Source organism: Lissotriton vulgaris, chromosome 10 (assembly GCF_964263255.1).
Source record: "Lissotriton vulgaris chromosome 10, aLisVul1.2, whole genome shotgun sequence".
Lineage (NCBI taxonomy): Eukaryota > Metazoa > Chordata > Amphibia > Caudata > Salamandridae > Lissotriton > Lissotriton vulgaris.
Window position 1 is genome coordinate 34,213,321 of NC_141698.1, and position 16,192 is coordinate 34,229,512.

At 45.8% G+C, this 16,192-nt stretch overlaps 1 protein-coding gene across 1 annotated transcript in view; it reads right to left on the reverse strand.

Annotated features, from left to right (window-relative positions):
- The window catches only part of NDUFB11 (NADH:ubiquinone oxidoreductase subunit B11), a 262,036-nt gene extending 249,166 nt beyond the window's left edge, over positions 1-12,870 (reverse strand). Inside the window, exon 1 of the mRNA XM_086940361.1 lies at positions 12,640-12,870. Coding sequence (XP_086796487.1) covers positions 12,640-12,825 — 186 coding nt within the window. The 5' untranslated portion in view covers positions 12,826-12,870. The remainder of the gene's footprint in view (positions 1-12,639) is intronic.
- Between the last annotated feature and the right edge of the window lie 3,322 nt (positions 12,871-16,192).

Below are 16,192 nucleotides of genomic sequence, written 5' to 3' on the forward strand. Positions count from 1 at the left end.
ATAGACACATGGCAGCAACTTCTGGACGTCTGGAAACTAATACCAGATTGCCACAGGTAAACAACACTGCAGTGCCCAACGCATAGCAAAAGCTGCCAGCAGGCACAAACACAAGTATGAACAGATAGAAATGGCTCTTTATTCAGCTCTCATTCTTAAAAACCGAGTTCAGAATGATACCTCAAAGGTAGGTGGGGAAGTCTTCAACCTGTAGAACCCAGAGATGCTGCTCAATTAAACTAGTCTAGAATGCTGATGGTGTGGGGTAATGTTTGTCTAGGGCAGGGATCTCCTAGCATTATTTCGCGGTCTTGGCACGTTCCTCGACTGCCTGTCGATAAAGGGGAAGACCAAGGCTACAGAACATCTAAAAGCATGGACGTGACACTTCACAGCATTCAAAGGTGTAGAGGTAAACCGATGACTTCCGGAACAGGCTGGGCTCAGTCGCAGCACCTCACTCACACTGAGGAAGACTAGGGGGAAATATGAACTATCCTCCCACAAACATGCTGGAAAGCTGTCTGTTTCTGGCCGATGCTCATCGTTCCAAAGTGGAAGAGAAGCACAGGTGACTCCCAGGACAAGACTGGTACCATCAGATTAACTCAGAGTGAGGACAGCTGATAGGGAGAGGATACTGTCCTCATTAACATGTTGCATACCTGGTTGACAATACGAAATATAGGAGGAAGACCTGGAAAACACTGGGCAGGAGGCACATTTCATGTAACAAAGCTGCTTTACCTCTTCATTACTGTAGCAGTACTAGGCCTGGGCAAAATGTTTGCTATGCCAGTGTAACTGCTGGCATTTCACTTTACATTTGCTATGTGAAATTCCCCAAATTCTCTTATGCCAAGTTTCAGAATTTCAAGACGGTTCGGAAAAAAAAAAAAATCTTATAGAAGGAGCATGAACAGAATGTGAACGTTTATTATTCGCAGCACTAGTGCTTTCTGCTCTATTGATTTTATCATCGCAACTTGAACAAAAATATAACGCTAAATGCCAGATTCACATTGTGCAAAATTACACATTTTTTCAGAAATCAATAGTATTTATGTAAAGATCAAGTTACTTACCTTCGGTACACCTGGTCTGGTAGAGATTATCTAGCCACTATATATATGCCTCGAGTTTCAGCAGGCGCACACACACCCGAGGTTGCAACGTCGAAGGGGACCGGAGGAAGATGACCCTTCATCTGACGCAAAAACTCCTCATTGTACTCTGCACCTTTCCAGAATTCAAAGGCTCCAAACAAATATGAGGATTGTTTTATTAATGAACTGCCTACAACACTTACCCAGTTGAACAGCACTCTGGGAGCTGTAGTTGTGAGAGAACAGCAGCCGAGTTACACCATGTGACCTTGGGTCAGCGGATTTCCGCCTATGGCAGTGTTTCTGAACTATTGAAAGGTGAGGGTGGAGTTACTCTTTGCTCAGGCAGCAGCATCTGAAGAAGGCAATGGAGCCGAAATGCATTATGCGCAGCTGTAACTGAATAAATATCTTCCAAAGTTACCCCCTGAGTGGCCTTTCTCCTGTTCTTCACGGAGTGGGACCAATTCGGATATTGTACGGGCCAGTCAGAGGCTCGTGAGAGGTCCCGTTGCTACAAGAGGCTGGAAATTTTACTGACTTTCGCTGCTTGCAGCGACCACACGTGTTCAAGGGATTGAATCATTTCCAGCTCACCCCGAGGTGCACGCCAGCATTCTGAAATGACTGCGTGAAGCAGCTTGCAACCAGCAAGGAGACGGAGTCACTATGTCACTGCCTCGAGTTTCAGCAGGCGCACACACACCCGAGGTTGCAACGTCGAAGGGGACCGGAGGAAGATGACCCTTCATCTGACGCAAAAACTCCTCACTGTACTCTGCACCTTTCCAGAATTCAAAGCCTCCAAACAAATATGAGGATTGTTTTATTAATGAACTGCCTACAACACTTACCCAGTTGAACAGCACTCTGGGAGCTGTAGTTGTGAGAGAACAGCAGCCGAGTTACACCATGTGACCTTGGGTCAGCGGATTTCCGCCTATGGCAGTGTTTCTGAACTATTGAAAGGTGAGGGTGGAGTTACTCTTTGCTCAGGCAGCAGCATCTGAAGAAGGCAATGGAGCCGAAATGCATTATGCGCAGCTGTAACTGAATAAATATCTTCCAAAGTTACCCCCTGAGTGGCCTTTCTCCTGTTCTTCACGGAGCACGGAGTGGGACCAATTCGGATATATATATATATATATATATATATATATCCAACAATGTGTTCAGCAGGATATTCAGCAACACTCCGTGGCTCATTTGCTTAAAAGTGTGATTTACTGCAGCAACAACACTACGAGTTTCAGAACTCCTGGCTCCTTGGTCACGAGTAAAGGGACCGTTGTTCCATTCTCATTTAAATGAAATTTACACCACGTGATTATTAGACAGTGAAAACCGACATATGCTGGTCTTAAAAAAAAACAGTCATTTTGACTGATTAGCCAATGCATTATACTTAATTAAATGTTTTCAACATATTTGCACAAAACATTAGTTTAGCACCTGATTGTGCATAAACTAAATTTGTTAAATTAATTCGGGACAAATTAGAAATTGTCTATAACTCGAAATATGCAAATGACAATATTGTTTATACAATGAGTCTCAAACACTGCACTGTTGAAAGGGGCGTCAATTGTTTCCCGTGTGTTCTGCTCAATAAAGTTGGTTAATGAAAAATACCATTGCCGTTGTAAATGGTCGAGGGAAAGGGCAGAAGTTTACTGGGTTACTGAACACCCCAGCCTGCTTTTACAGCAGAATATGAGCTGCTTAGACCTGCCCCCTCATGATAAAATGGAAGAGCCAATACATCACCCGTGATCTCGGGGATATTCAAAGTACTCCAACTTCATCGACAATTTCAGGCCCATGTCGAACAGCCAACTCTCAGTATGTTTGGACATATTGTCGCCCTTATTGCTATCCCTATATTGTTTTAACAATTCAGCCCCAGTGAGGAATGGCTGCAGCCAATTCCCACTAAGGATAATTTCTAATTTGTCACGGAGTAAAGGGCTGAAAGAGAAAGGGTTTCTCATCTTTTTAGGTGATTTAGGCTGGTGAGACGGGGTGGGGGTAGGAATAACTGCTGCAGGACAAACCTGACACGTGAGCGACAGCTGGCCACGCTAGACCACGGGAAGGGGGCAGAGGGCACCATTTCGGTTGCTGGTCAGTTGCCCACAGGTCCCCTGTCTGGCGCCGGCCCCGAGTATGTGTGTTCTGCTGCAGTGCCCCAGTGCAGCGGTTCCACACATCGGATGTGAATTGTCTCATAAACATATGGCTGATGGAGGGTTATTGCAGGGGCACCCAGGTGCATCGTGCTCTCTGGAGGCAAGGCGGACAGGCCATCAAGTGCAGCTTTCGATACAGCTAGCATAGCTCTGCTCAGGTGCTAGCCTCGAAGAACACTCCAGAGGTCAACAACCAGCTGTGAGCACGAGCACCAACAACCAGCTGTGGACACGAGCACCAATAACCAGCTGTGTAGCACACACGCTCACTCATAAGTCATAACCATATGAGAGAGGGAGTCATCGGTTGTCACTCATATAGTGGGATATTGTACCCTCAGAATATACATTAAGATGATAAATTAATACTCGAAGAGGTGCTTAGCTCGGTCATCAATTGTATTAATTGTATTTAGAGTCATTCGCTAAGAAAGCATTCAATTGGTCAGTGCTGTACCATTAATTTACTTTCAGTACCTGTACGAAAACAAATGTTCAGAGTGTTCTGGTTTTAGCCAGTAGATGGCCGTCTAGTTCCACAAATATCAGAAGCAGACAGGGTTTGCCTGTTAATTCAGCTCTTTTAGTAAACTGCGAGAAAGGGCAGCAATTGTCACTGTTAGTCTACACGTGCAAGAACCTTAGACATTGCAATAAGATAGGACGAAATCAGGGAAGAGCCCAGAAGATGAGTGACGCTGTATTACTGGTACGTGTGGTGGTAACAGTGTTCTCGGTGTGTACAATCAGGACTCTAGTCTAAGTGTGCACACTGAATGAAAGCATCGTCCCCGTGCGCCTCAATCCCTGTTCCTATGTAACACAGGAAAAAGGGGCAGGCAGGTGGGGAATAAGCAATACAGGGAAGGGACGGGCAGGTGGTGGAATAAGCAACACAGGGAAGGGACGGGCAGGTGGTGGAATAAGCAACACACGGTAGGGTGGGTGAGTAAGCAACACAGGGAACGGGCGGGTGGGGGAATAAGTAACACAGGGAAGGGGCGGGCGGGTGGGGGAATAAGCAACACAGGGAAGGGGCGGGTGAGTATGGAACACAGGGATGGGGCGGGCAGATGGGGGGGAATAAGCAACACAGGGAAGGGACGGGCAGGTGGTGGAATAAGCAACACAGGGAAGGGTGGGTGACTAAGCAACACAGGGAAGGGGCAGGTGGGGGAGTAAGCAACACAGGGAAGGGGCGGGCGGGTGGGGGGGGAGTAAGCAACACAGGGAAGGGGCGGGCGGGTGGGGGGGATAAGCAACACAGGGAAGGGGCGGGCGGGTGGGGGGATAAGCAACACAGGGAAGGGGCGGGCGGGTGGGGGGATAAGCAACACAGGGAAGGGGCGGGCGGGTGGGGGAATAAGCAACACAGGGAAGGGGCGGGCGGGTGGGGGAATAAGCAACACAAGAAAGGGGCGGGCGGGTGGGGGAATAAGCAACACAAGAAAGGGGCGGGCGGGTGGGGGAATAAGCAACACAAGGAAGGGGCGGGCGGGGGAATAAGCAACACAAGGAAGGGGCGGGCGGGTGGGGGAATAAGCAACACAAGGAAGGGGCGGGCGGGTGGGGGAATAAGCAACACAAGGAAGGGGCGGGCGGGTGGGGGAATAAGCAACACAGGGAAGGGGCGGGCAGGTGGGAGAATTAGCAACACAGGGAAGGGGCGGGCAGGTGGGGGAAAAAGCAACACAGGGAAGGGGCGGGCAGGTGGGGGAAAAGGCAACACAGGGAAGGGGCGGGCAGGTGGGGGAAAAGGCAACACAGGGAAGGGGCGGGCAGGTGGGGGAAAAGGCAATAAGGGGAAGTTGGGGGAATAGGCAACACAGGGAAGGGGCGGGCGGGTGGGGGAATAGGCAACACAGGGAAGGGGCGGGTGGGGGAATAAGCAACACAGGGAAGGGGCGGGCGGGTGGGGGAATAAGCAACACAGGGAAGGGGCGGGGAATAAGCAACACAGGGAAGGGGCGGGGAATAAGCAACACAGGGAAGGGGTGGGGAATAAGCAACAGGGAAGGGGCGGGCGGGGGAAAAAGGCAACACAGGGAAGCAGTGGTCGGGTAAAACCAACACAGGGAAGGGGCGGTGAGGGTAAAAGCAACACAGGGAAGGGATGGGTGGAGGAAAAAACAGCAACACAGGGAAGGGGCGGTGGAGGAGAAAAGATACTCAGGGAAGGGGCTGTGGGGGAGAAGAGCAACACAGGGAAGGGGCGGTGGGGGAGAAAAGGTAATAAGGGGAAGTTGGAAAGAGCAACACAGGGAAGGGGCAGGTGTAAAAGCAATACAGGGAAGGGGCAGGCGAAAAAGCAACACATTGGGGGAAAAAGCTAAACAGTGAAGAGATGGGCAGGGGAAGAAATAATATAACTTCGATCACAGTGCAAGCAGCGGACGAACGCTGATTAAGAGGAAGCATTTTGTGCTTGATTCTCGCCGTACAGAAAGAAAAGGAAGTGATGTCGAGCATGTGCTGGCCAATTAGGATGCAGCAAAGAAGAGTGACAATTAAGCAACAATGGTAATCAATGGTTGGGCTTCCAAGCCCTTTATTGTAAACAATACCCCTTGAAGCGACTTGTCATGCGCTGTCAGCAGGCAAGACCTAACAATACCATAACCTTTGCAGGTCTGCCAAGACTATAGAAAAACATTTTACTGAGGCCCTCATTAAATTTTACCCCTTTAGTATGATACTGATCGAACACTCCAAGTGGTGGTTAATCATTTGGACTATGGTCTCATCAACTGGTTTACTAGTAACATTAGTACTTTAAAACTAAAAAATAAAGGGTGTGTACATAGCTAACCCTTCTTTGCTATGAATATGAAACTCTGCGAAGGATGGGTATAGCTTGCACCTCTCTGGGGACAACATCTTTTGGCATTAATCATTTTTCTCTACCAAGGCACTGTCCAAGGTTATCTTACTGCCCTGCAAGCACACACAGGGCAGTTCTGGACAACTCTAGCAGTGCAAGGGGGTGCTGAGATACAAGGAGGAGAGGCCAGCATTCAAGTTCAGGAAGACTTGCAAAGAACTGCCACAAAAAGTTGCCTTTCAAGCAAGGGGTTCTGTCAGACTGCTGTGTCCATAAAAGGTAGTGACATGTGTAAGCCATGTGAATAGACTGGCTAACATGGCTATGCTGCTTGGGTGAGATTCACGGAAGATTCCGACTGAATGAACTTGAGATCAATCTTCCACTGTGCAGAAAGAGGTGAAAAGGGCTCCACAAAAGTCACTGACCAACACATAAAAACTATATTCCTCAGTGAGTCCTATTAGGACCAAACAAAAAACACAGAACTCTCGATAGCAGGTGATTTTCATAACACTCTCTTAGATCACAGATGCGGTCTTAATTCAAAGAGATCATGCTGTCAGATTTAGCAGAGACAAGTACGGATCTAAGCCATCTTCCACTTTCTAGCCATGCGTTTGAAGATATACACCTTCATCAACAACAGAAAACACCTACTTGATTATTACATTCGGGCTTATGACCTTGTTGCAATACAGAGCCTGCTATTTTACAATTATTTGACGACGCCTTTAACATCGGAGTCAAAGGTGACATGACTTGATATCCCACCTCAATCGGTCAGCAGCATGATAAAGTATCAATACAGTTTAGGCATGGCTAAATGCATCAAACTTGCTGGACTGTAAGTCAACAGCTGTGGGCAGTGCGAAATGCTTAAACCTCAATGTGCAGGCCCACACTGACACCCTACGTGAAAGTGTGCACTACTAAATCAGACTGATGCGAGGAACGAGGGCCATCATTCCAAAACATGACTTCAAATCGGGGGTACAAGCCCTGGTACTCTCTAGGATTTCCATGGTAAGTGGAATCCCATACATTCACCTGGTTCCATTGAAAGAATAACCTGAACACTGCTATTCCCTGACTTTTGAAACAGATCAGACCATATCACTCAAATTTTATACTTGCTAAATTGGCTTCTCCTAGAGCTGAGAATTCTATTCGAGCTAGCTTGCAGGGTTCACGAGACTGTAGATGAGAGCTCTCATGGATATCTAGAAAATAAATTGGGTATCTCAAGTGGAGTACGTGCACTTTGAAAAAACCGTCTCTCCTTCTGGGAACTCCAAGCTTCAAGAAAGTAAAGACCCTCTATCAAGTGTTCTCAACATACAGACCTAGAGTATGGAATTATTTCTTCCCCTCTTCCTCGAGTAGGATGATCACCGATTTTGCCACCTTCAAAAGAGAGCTTCTCTTAGACTTTGACAACATTTTCAAACTGGAAGATCTTGATGATCTTCTCACAAACTGATTGCAGATAAACAATTTTGTTCTATAATTTGACTTTTTTTTTTTTTTTTTAGTCTCATGAATGCTGACCTTCAAGAGGAATCCTAGAAAACCTCTCTGCATGAACACCAGAAACATGAAACGTTGGGCTATGAAGGAAAACTGACTCGAAAGTAATTTGCACAAAGAATGTGTATTTTTTCGAGCAAAAATGTCCGGTCATTCCCAGTATGAATATTCTATTAACTTGCTTACTTGCAGAGTACTTTGCTGTGATAGTAGTTCTAGTTCACACTATACAAGACAATTAACATACAAATAAAGTAAATAAGGCCCTAGTCTTTGGAACCTGAAGACGAGAGTAGAGCAGTAGAAGAAAAGGCCACCCACTGCTTGACAAAACACACTGACAACTTCAGGGTTTCAGCTTTCAATTGTGACCTTACAGACTACAATTGAACGAGTTTATAAAACCACGACGCAGGATAGACCACTAATGGAACCAAATGCTGATTAAATGAAAGCAACAGCCTTTGACACTTCTTGGGGATGGCATATGAACACCAAACCGACCACACCTGCTGGAAGAGATAATTTGCGGTGCACTATTAGTTAGTCTGAAATTGGGCAGGCTGTATGTTTAACACATGGTCAAAAAACATTGCAAAGGGAATGGCACAATAGTTTGTAAGATTGATTTAAAGCATAAGGTAGATAAGAGAGAGCACGTCATGAACGCTTGTGGGACCAGTGTGCATCTTCAAACTCATCAAGGAATGGTCAACAAATTCAAAGTATGAAAATTACCACCTGAACAGAACCCCTGCCAAGATAGTTTCCTTTATAGTCTGCTACAAGAGAAAGTCTGCAGGTACTCAAGAAGCAGAGATCAAAGTCTTCCAGTAATCCACCATCTCAATATGTCGCCCAAGCAGTCAAAAGGCAGAATTAAGGAGCGGCAAGCCATGGAACTTGAGCAGTGCCTTAGAAGAACTCGCCCTCGCAGCTTCAGGCCAAGGGAAAATTAAAATAAAAACACCAAATAGAGAAGAGAGTGGCCTGAAAAAGAGTAAGCTGTTAAGGTGATGGGGTGCAGAGAAGCAGCCATAATATTACAGTGATTGCTTAGTTGGAGCTACAGCTTGGATCTGTTACAATTGAAATTTGAGGGACATGCTAGAGTCCATCAGGTATACAAAGCTTACCAGGGGGCACAATGAGCCAAAACCTCCTGCCTTTGATGTACATAAATCTGATTCCTGCATAACCAGACAAATACTACCATCAGATCCTTCGCCAGCGGCCCGTGCACAACTTGAGGCTGAAAAGAAATAACTCATACAATCTTTGCATTATGACCGGCTCTGACATCAAATAACTGATGTTGGCTAAGTGGCCAGTATTTGAATACAGAACCTGCTTTTCCAATATAAACTTACTCCACTTCAGTTTGAAGGCACCCAAATGAGCCAGTCAATGTGTAAAAGTGGCTTTAAACTGTACTATTAGTACAAAGGCATAGATAGAGTTTGCTTCAAATTGGATGGCATGTTGGGTTACAGGCTCTTTAAAAAAAATCATGAAAAAGATGAGAATGAAGAAGTATGAGTCTCACACAAGGCTGAAGGAAGGGAACAATTTATTAAACTAGGAACAGTGCTCCAAACTCTAATCGTGAGCTCAAAGCACACATATTCTCGGTGAAGGGTTCCAAAACACATATGCAAATATTCTTCACTTTTGGAGGCTTGTTGCCGGTAAATGTATATCAATCAACCTACCTTCGGAGGCCATTTACACCTTCGATACAGTGTGCTAAATATATGCAGCTGCTAGTTAAAATTAATGGCCTTAATAACTAGCCATACTCTCTTACTATTTCACAAAGCCCTTACTGGTAAATGGAAGATTGCACCGAAACGTTAACCAAGAAGTCAATGTGGTTCTTAGATAAGGATCTGAACAGTGAAGAGAGTTTAGTAACCTTTCTCAACTTTTTTTTTGCAAAAATAGTAATCCCAACAAACAAGGTGCTTCTGTTAGAGACCCAGAAGATAGGAAATAATCGAATCTACCTTTTTCCGTACAGGTGTGCAAATTCCAGCAGCGCCCCCCCACCCCCAAAAACAAAAAAAGCAGCACTTATTTCTAGACACTAACGAAAACCACCCTTCCATTAGCTTCCCATAGACTCTTGATTGTCTTCGAATGGCAAATCAGACGTACCTCTACCATAACAGTCTACTCACCAGTTCAACAATAGACTCCTGACAAAGTCGTGGCATGTAAAGATACTTTTGTTGAGCCCTCATTTTCTGATAGCTAGTATCCTGCCATCAAGGCCTCGGACGTATTCACTGCATGTACTTTTTATTAGCACCATGACACAATTTAATATTGAGTGTACCCTAGGTACAAATGTTCACTTAGCAATCCTGCAGTGCACTCAAAGCACTTAAGCATACTGATAATTTCAATGACTCGCAATAGAACCGCATTAATGAACTGCAAAGTGCCCATTACCCAACCAAGATTCTGGTCATGAGGTGCACAACACACGGAGATTGATATAGGGAGGTGGTAAGAAGAAGAAAGGGACTATGATAGGAATAGAATATTGGCGAAAAAGGCTTAGATGCAAAAAACATAAAATGGAATTCTAAAATCATTTTAAAAGGGATAATAAATAAAAGGATTTTGGGACGGTGTAAGTTAGAGCATCTGGTCAAACTCTTCAAATACATATATGCCCAAACAAATAAGAGTATGTATGTCTTCCCTTTGTTCTTATGCCATCAGCACACTCCAGTACCACTTATCTTCACCAGGACCAGCTGAAACTCTCTGTTAAAAATTGCGACTTATCACCCTCAAAACCCAAGTCTTTTTAGGTCGAGCCTAGTGGCAACATGCATGCGCTGCTCACTCTGCGAAGCATGCTGTAGTAGGGTATGCTGTGCAAGCCTTGTCCACTCTCCGCCCATATTGGTCATTGTCCTTCGAAAATGCTGGCTTTTGTTTGATTAAGAGGCTTGTTAGTACCTTCTTGTCTCCATTTGTAATGTCCATAAGGACTGGACCTTTTACTTGGCTTGTTACACGGTGGGCTTTATCTGGGGTGTGAGCACTATTTTGAAGATGGATGGCGGCTGCAGCTCTATGTGCTCTAAATTGTAGGCTTTTTTACTTTAATGAGCACGGCGCCCGCGTTAAGGACACTGCGCTTACTTTATTTATATTGAACATTAATGTTCAGCGCGGCGTCCACTCCTGGGACACCGCGTTCTGCTTGTTTTTTGTTTTTTTACTTTAAAATTGAGCCTGGCACCTGCTTCAAGGACACAGCGCTTAGTGTTAAAGTTTATAAAATGTTTTTAAAAAACAAGCACGGTGCCTTGAAGTGGCGCCGCGCTCAGTTTTAAACGTAACCATTTTAAATGCTATAGGTCTCGTATTTACGCGAGTTTGTGTAGCTTAAACTCCCGTAAATGTGAGAACTATTGTTTTTTCTGGCTGATACTGGGTAGTCTCTTTACGAGACCACCACAGGTTGCTTCATGCAGCTCTCTTTCCGTGAACAGCTCATTGTGATTGAAAAACATGCGGATTTCAAACAACGTACTTTCCTTACGGATTACAGATTCAAAAATCCAGCAGCCTCTTATCTTACTGAACTGCTGATGCAACATCCCTGTCAGGCACTGGCAGGGTGTACTTTTCTTCTTACATGACTGTTCTGTCTCTGATTTTATTCCTTCCACCTCTGATACGTTTGCGTCACTGTCAATGTTATGGTGGCCAACAGCCCAGGAGTCTCCCATAAGTTACTTTATTCTTCTTGTTCAGGTACAGGAGTAATAAGAATGAATTCAACATGTCGAAGCGCTAACATAACACCTGAACAGGAGCTGATGATCACTTAAGCAGGGTCCCAACACTGAGACACTTCAACTGTCTGCAGTGAAATTCTCTCAGGCATGGACCATTATATGCACACTACAGCGTGACAGAAACATCCTCAATCAGCTCATAGCGCAATTGCACAATACTTCAGATAATTACTCAACATACACTGTATCTAAATGTCAAAAACGAGAAAGGCAACCATCCGGTTCAGTAAAAGAAAAACACAGGAACTACAAGAAACAGTATTCTAATCTAACTTAAATACAGCACAGAGCATTACACAGGTCAGGTGGCGCAGGGTATATTTAAAAAAAAAAAAACAACTGCAGATGTGTAACAAAAACAAATGACCCCTAGTTACAGTAGTATATTTAACAGACATGGCATCTTAAAGTGGGTATATTACAGAGGAGGTAAGCCCTGAAGCAGTGTATATGATACAAAAAAAATCTAGAAGTGAGCGAATTAGAGAAAAAAGCAATCATGAGCCCTCTCTTAAATGCAGGTATATTAGAGGAGATGTGAATACTGGAGCAGAGTAGAATCATTGCAGGGGTGTACATCACAGAGCAGTGAGCCGTCAGGACAATATAATACACATAACTGGGGGGCATGTGTTACTTAGAATTTGACATTTTGTCATTCTACATTACATCTGATGGCTGTTGAACTTCCATTATAGATAACATAAGGACCATAAAAAGTGCACGTATTAAATAACTGAAGTTAAGTGTATTTGTTATACGAAGGTTGTGAAGCCCTTGCATGGGTGTAAATTAAAAGATAATATGACATTTCAAAATAGGCTATATTGTAATGTGACCTGTGTGAATAAATTACTGGACGACTTGAAATTATTAAGGTCACTGGCACGTGACCATTTCCAGGGTTTCCTTACAAAAATATTTGTTTAACATGGTTAGAGGAAGTAAACCAGAACTACAATTTCAAGAACACATTCGGTTGTGAAGAAAAATATCCATAAAAGTGCACTGCGACCTTGGTGACTTGAGATTGCCTAGCAACCCTACTGCAGAAAAGGATGTGACAACCGATTATACGTCACACGTGTACTTTAGCAGGTCACGTGACCTGCATCTGATAACGTCACACTTGGCCCCACGCAATGTATGACGTCACAGAAACAGTCGCTCACCTTCTCGTATACGTTGACATCTTCGTCCTCGTGCTCCAGCGCCCCCCTGGGGACAGGGGGATGGTGCGTGGTGGACGAGGCCGCGGAGTACCAGCGGGGGGCGGCGGGAGCGAGAGGGGGGCGGACCCCCACCCCGCGGGAGCTCAGAAGCCGCAGCGCTCTCAGGCAACCCAGGCGCAGCGCCATGACCGTCAGTGGCAGCACAGGTCACCTCCAAGCCGGAACCGGAAGTATAACGCCCGGCACGCTTTCAGATCAGAGCGAGGCTTGACACGCACGCGGCTCTCTGCCCAGTGCTTTAAGGGCTAATGGTACTTCTACTTTTAAGCCCTTTGGAAATGCATGAGACCGTACATTATTTGAAAGAGGGAGGAAAAGTGATGAACGAAGTAACAGACTAAGAAAAAACAAACCGAAATAAAGACTACTGAATAGGAAAACGCAAGGGGCAGAATATAATAGAAGACAATTGAAGAAACTGAAGATACACGGAAACCGTTGGCAAAACGTAGGTAGCGGATGTGCACTTCTGAACGGGTCTTTGGGATGGCAAGATTCCTAGGTGTGTTGACCATGCATATGGTGTATAAAAGGAATAAGTGTTGAATATCTGCGGCCAACACTGACTCCCGGGGAGTTGGCTGGTCGCAGGTGGATCTTCAGCTCTACACGCTACAAACAAATACTTACTGGGCAAGTAAAATTTTCTGTTTGTAGCACGTGTTGCTGCAGATGCACATGCTCTGCATGGATTATAAAACATTTCCCTACCAAAGTGGTGGTCAGTCATTGGAGGTTGCAGATGTCTGAAACAAGGTTAACCCCTTCTGTGCACGCGTCAGCCAATGGCTGTCGCAAGCACTACCTGGCTAGTGCTGGTCACGTCCATTCGCCGACGCAGCCCCGCCCACTCTTCAGAACTCCCGCACCACAGCGGAATTTGCGCTGCAGTTAAGGAGTTAATAAAACTGTCTGTCCAACTTTAGACTGTGGGTGGCTAAAATGCTAACACAGTAGTGTTTTGTGAAGGTATTTGGAGTTAACCATGTAGCTGCCTTGCAAATATCAGAATATTTCCTAAGAAATCCATTCTTGTGCCCTTCTTATGTTATGTTAAATCCTTTTATAGCGCGCAATAGCTACTCCAAAGTGTCCCAGAGCGGAGCCAGGAGGAGTTTCTAACATAGTAGCCAGCAATTACAGGAACAGGTGAGTTTTTAATAGTTTCTTAAATACGAACGGGTCTTGAGTGTTACGCAAAAAGAATGGAACAGCATTCCAAGCCTGAGCGGCCTTAACAGCAAGAAAGCAACCTCCCAAATTGAAGCGGGAGAAGCGAGGCACCCTCGCCAACAAGAGGGCAGAAGAACACAATAGTCTGGGCGTGACATAAAAAGAGAACCTTTCTGTAGATAGATGGGCCCATGATCATAAAGTGCACGGTGAGCAATTACCAGTGATTTAAATTAGACCCTCTTCATGGCGCATGGCGTGGCGATGAACACGCACACTACTCCTGCTAGCGATTCCAAAAAGTAGCCTTGCGGCCGCGTTCTGGATCACCTGAAGTTTATTCATGGAGTAGCCAGGGATGCCAATATACAGGGCATTAGCATAATCCAAGCGAGACAAGACTAATGCCCGAATAACCGTCTCTTTGGCAGACCTAGGAAGGAGAGAGAGAAAACTCCTGAGTTTTTTGAAAGAGGCCAAAACAGCAGCCTGAAATCTTTTTCACCTGAACAGAAAAGGAGCGGTTATCCTCAAACCATACTCCTATATTTTGAGCGGATTTCCCATTAGAAGAAGGGAAATCCAGGAGGCCAAATCATATTTCTGAAATCAGGGGGAAAGTTGCCGTAGAGAAGGATCTCAGATTGGTCTTCGTTACACTTGAGTTGTGCCCTTGCAAGCCACCCAAATATCGAAGACAAGCACTTCTGTACGGGCAGTACTGAGTCTGCCTCCTTACCCGATGTAATGAGGAGCTGGGTGTCGTTAGCGTATGCTATCACCTTAGCCCCCAACTCCTCGGCCAAAAAGACCAGAGGAGTAACATAGATATTAAAAAAGGGGGCTAAGGGAAGACCGTGAGGTACACCTGTAGTGACCACCTGCAAAGAAGAGGCAGCCAAACCTGTTGGGCCCGCCCTTCCAGGAAGGACCTCAGCCAGCCCAAAACCAAACCAGAGACACCAATCTCCGTGAGGCGGGTAAACAGCTTGGAGTGCGGGACCTTATCGAAAGTGGCTGACAGATCGAGCTTAACCAAAAATGCTCTACCACCATCATCTAATAGTCACGGATGGCTTCAGAGATCTGAACCAGCGTTGTCTCCGTGCTGTAAGAGGCTCGAAACCCAGACTGCACCGGATGCAAAGCGTCAGATTTATCAACAAACTCAGTGAGTTGTCTGGTGACCACCTTCTCACAGACTTTGGCTAGGCTGGGAGGAGGGAAATCGGGCAATAGTTCCCAGGCATCAGAGGGTCGAGAGTAGGCTTCTTCAAAAGGGGAAGAATTTTGGCCTGTTTCCACTCCGACGGAACCCGGGCCTCACCAAGGGAGGCGTTGATAATGGCATTAACCTCAGGGTTAATAGTCTCTGCTACTGCTGCCAACAATCTCGCCGTGCAGAGATCCGTGGGAGAGCCGGACTTCAAACCCTTTAGGATCTTCAGAGAACTGACCAGTGCCACAGGGGCAAAAGCTGACAGCACGTGTTTTGAAGCACTCTGCGGTGGCGCAGCGGGCCCCGCGACTAGGGGAGGACCAGGGCAAGAAGTGAAGGTCTCCTGAATCAGGCACATTTTATCTAAGAAAAAATTAGATAAAGTATTGTACCAATCCTCAGTGGCCGGGAGAGCACACGTTTGAGCTGCAGGAGACGTACAACTCTGAACTATATGAAAAATCTCCTTGAAGTTATTACGGGCCTGCTCAATACGGGCTGTGAAATATTTTTTTTGGCCTGAAAAATGGCAGAGTAGTACATTTTCCGTCTGCCCCTAAGGGCGGCCTTAGCCAAGGGGCAGTAACCACTAAGGCGCCAAATCCATTCAAATTTTTTACATTCCTGCTTAAGCAGGCGCAAGTCTGAGGAAAACCAGGGATTAGGAGGCGAGGCCCACGTAAATCTAGATGAAGTTGGAGTAGCAAGCAACAATGCAAGCACTCGCCCCCAGTCAACTGATCTGGGTTTAATCCATCATCATTCTTTAGCTCACTCCGCCACCCCAGTTCAGACATGGCCATATGCAAATCAGTCTGACCCCGTACCTCATGGGAACAGTCCAGCCCGAACTGCCAAGCCATGTCTTCCCTGGACCAGAAACAAGCATCCTGGGACCGGTTTCTGGCTCATCAGCCTTCATCAGCCAGGCTAGCTTGAACTCAGTGGCAAAGTGAGCAAGGGATCCAAGTCTGGGCATACCCTGCCAACTTAGGGCGAAGAAAGCAAAACCAAAGGGGATGATGAACGGAGTGTTGAACAATGCACACACTCACCCCCAGTCAAGTGATCTGGGTTTAATCCATCATTATTATTTAGCTC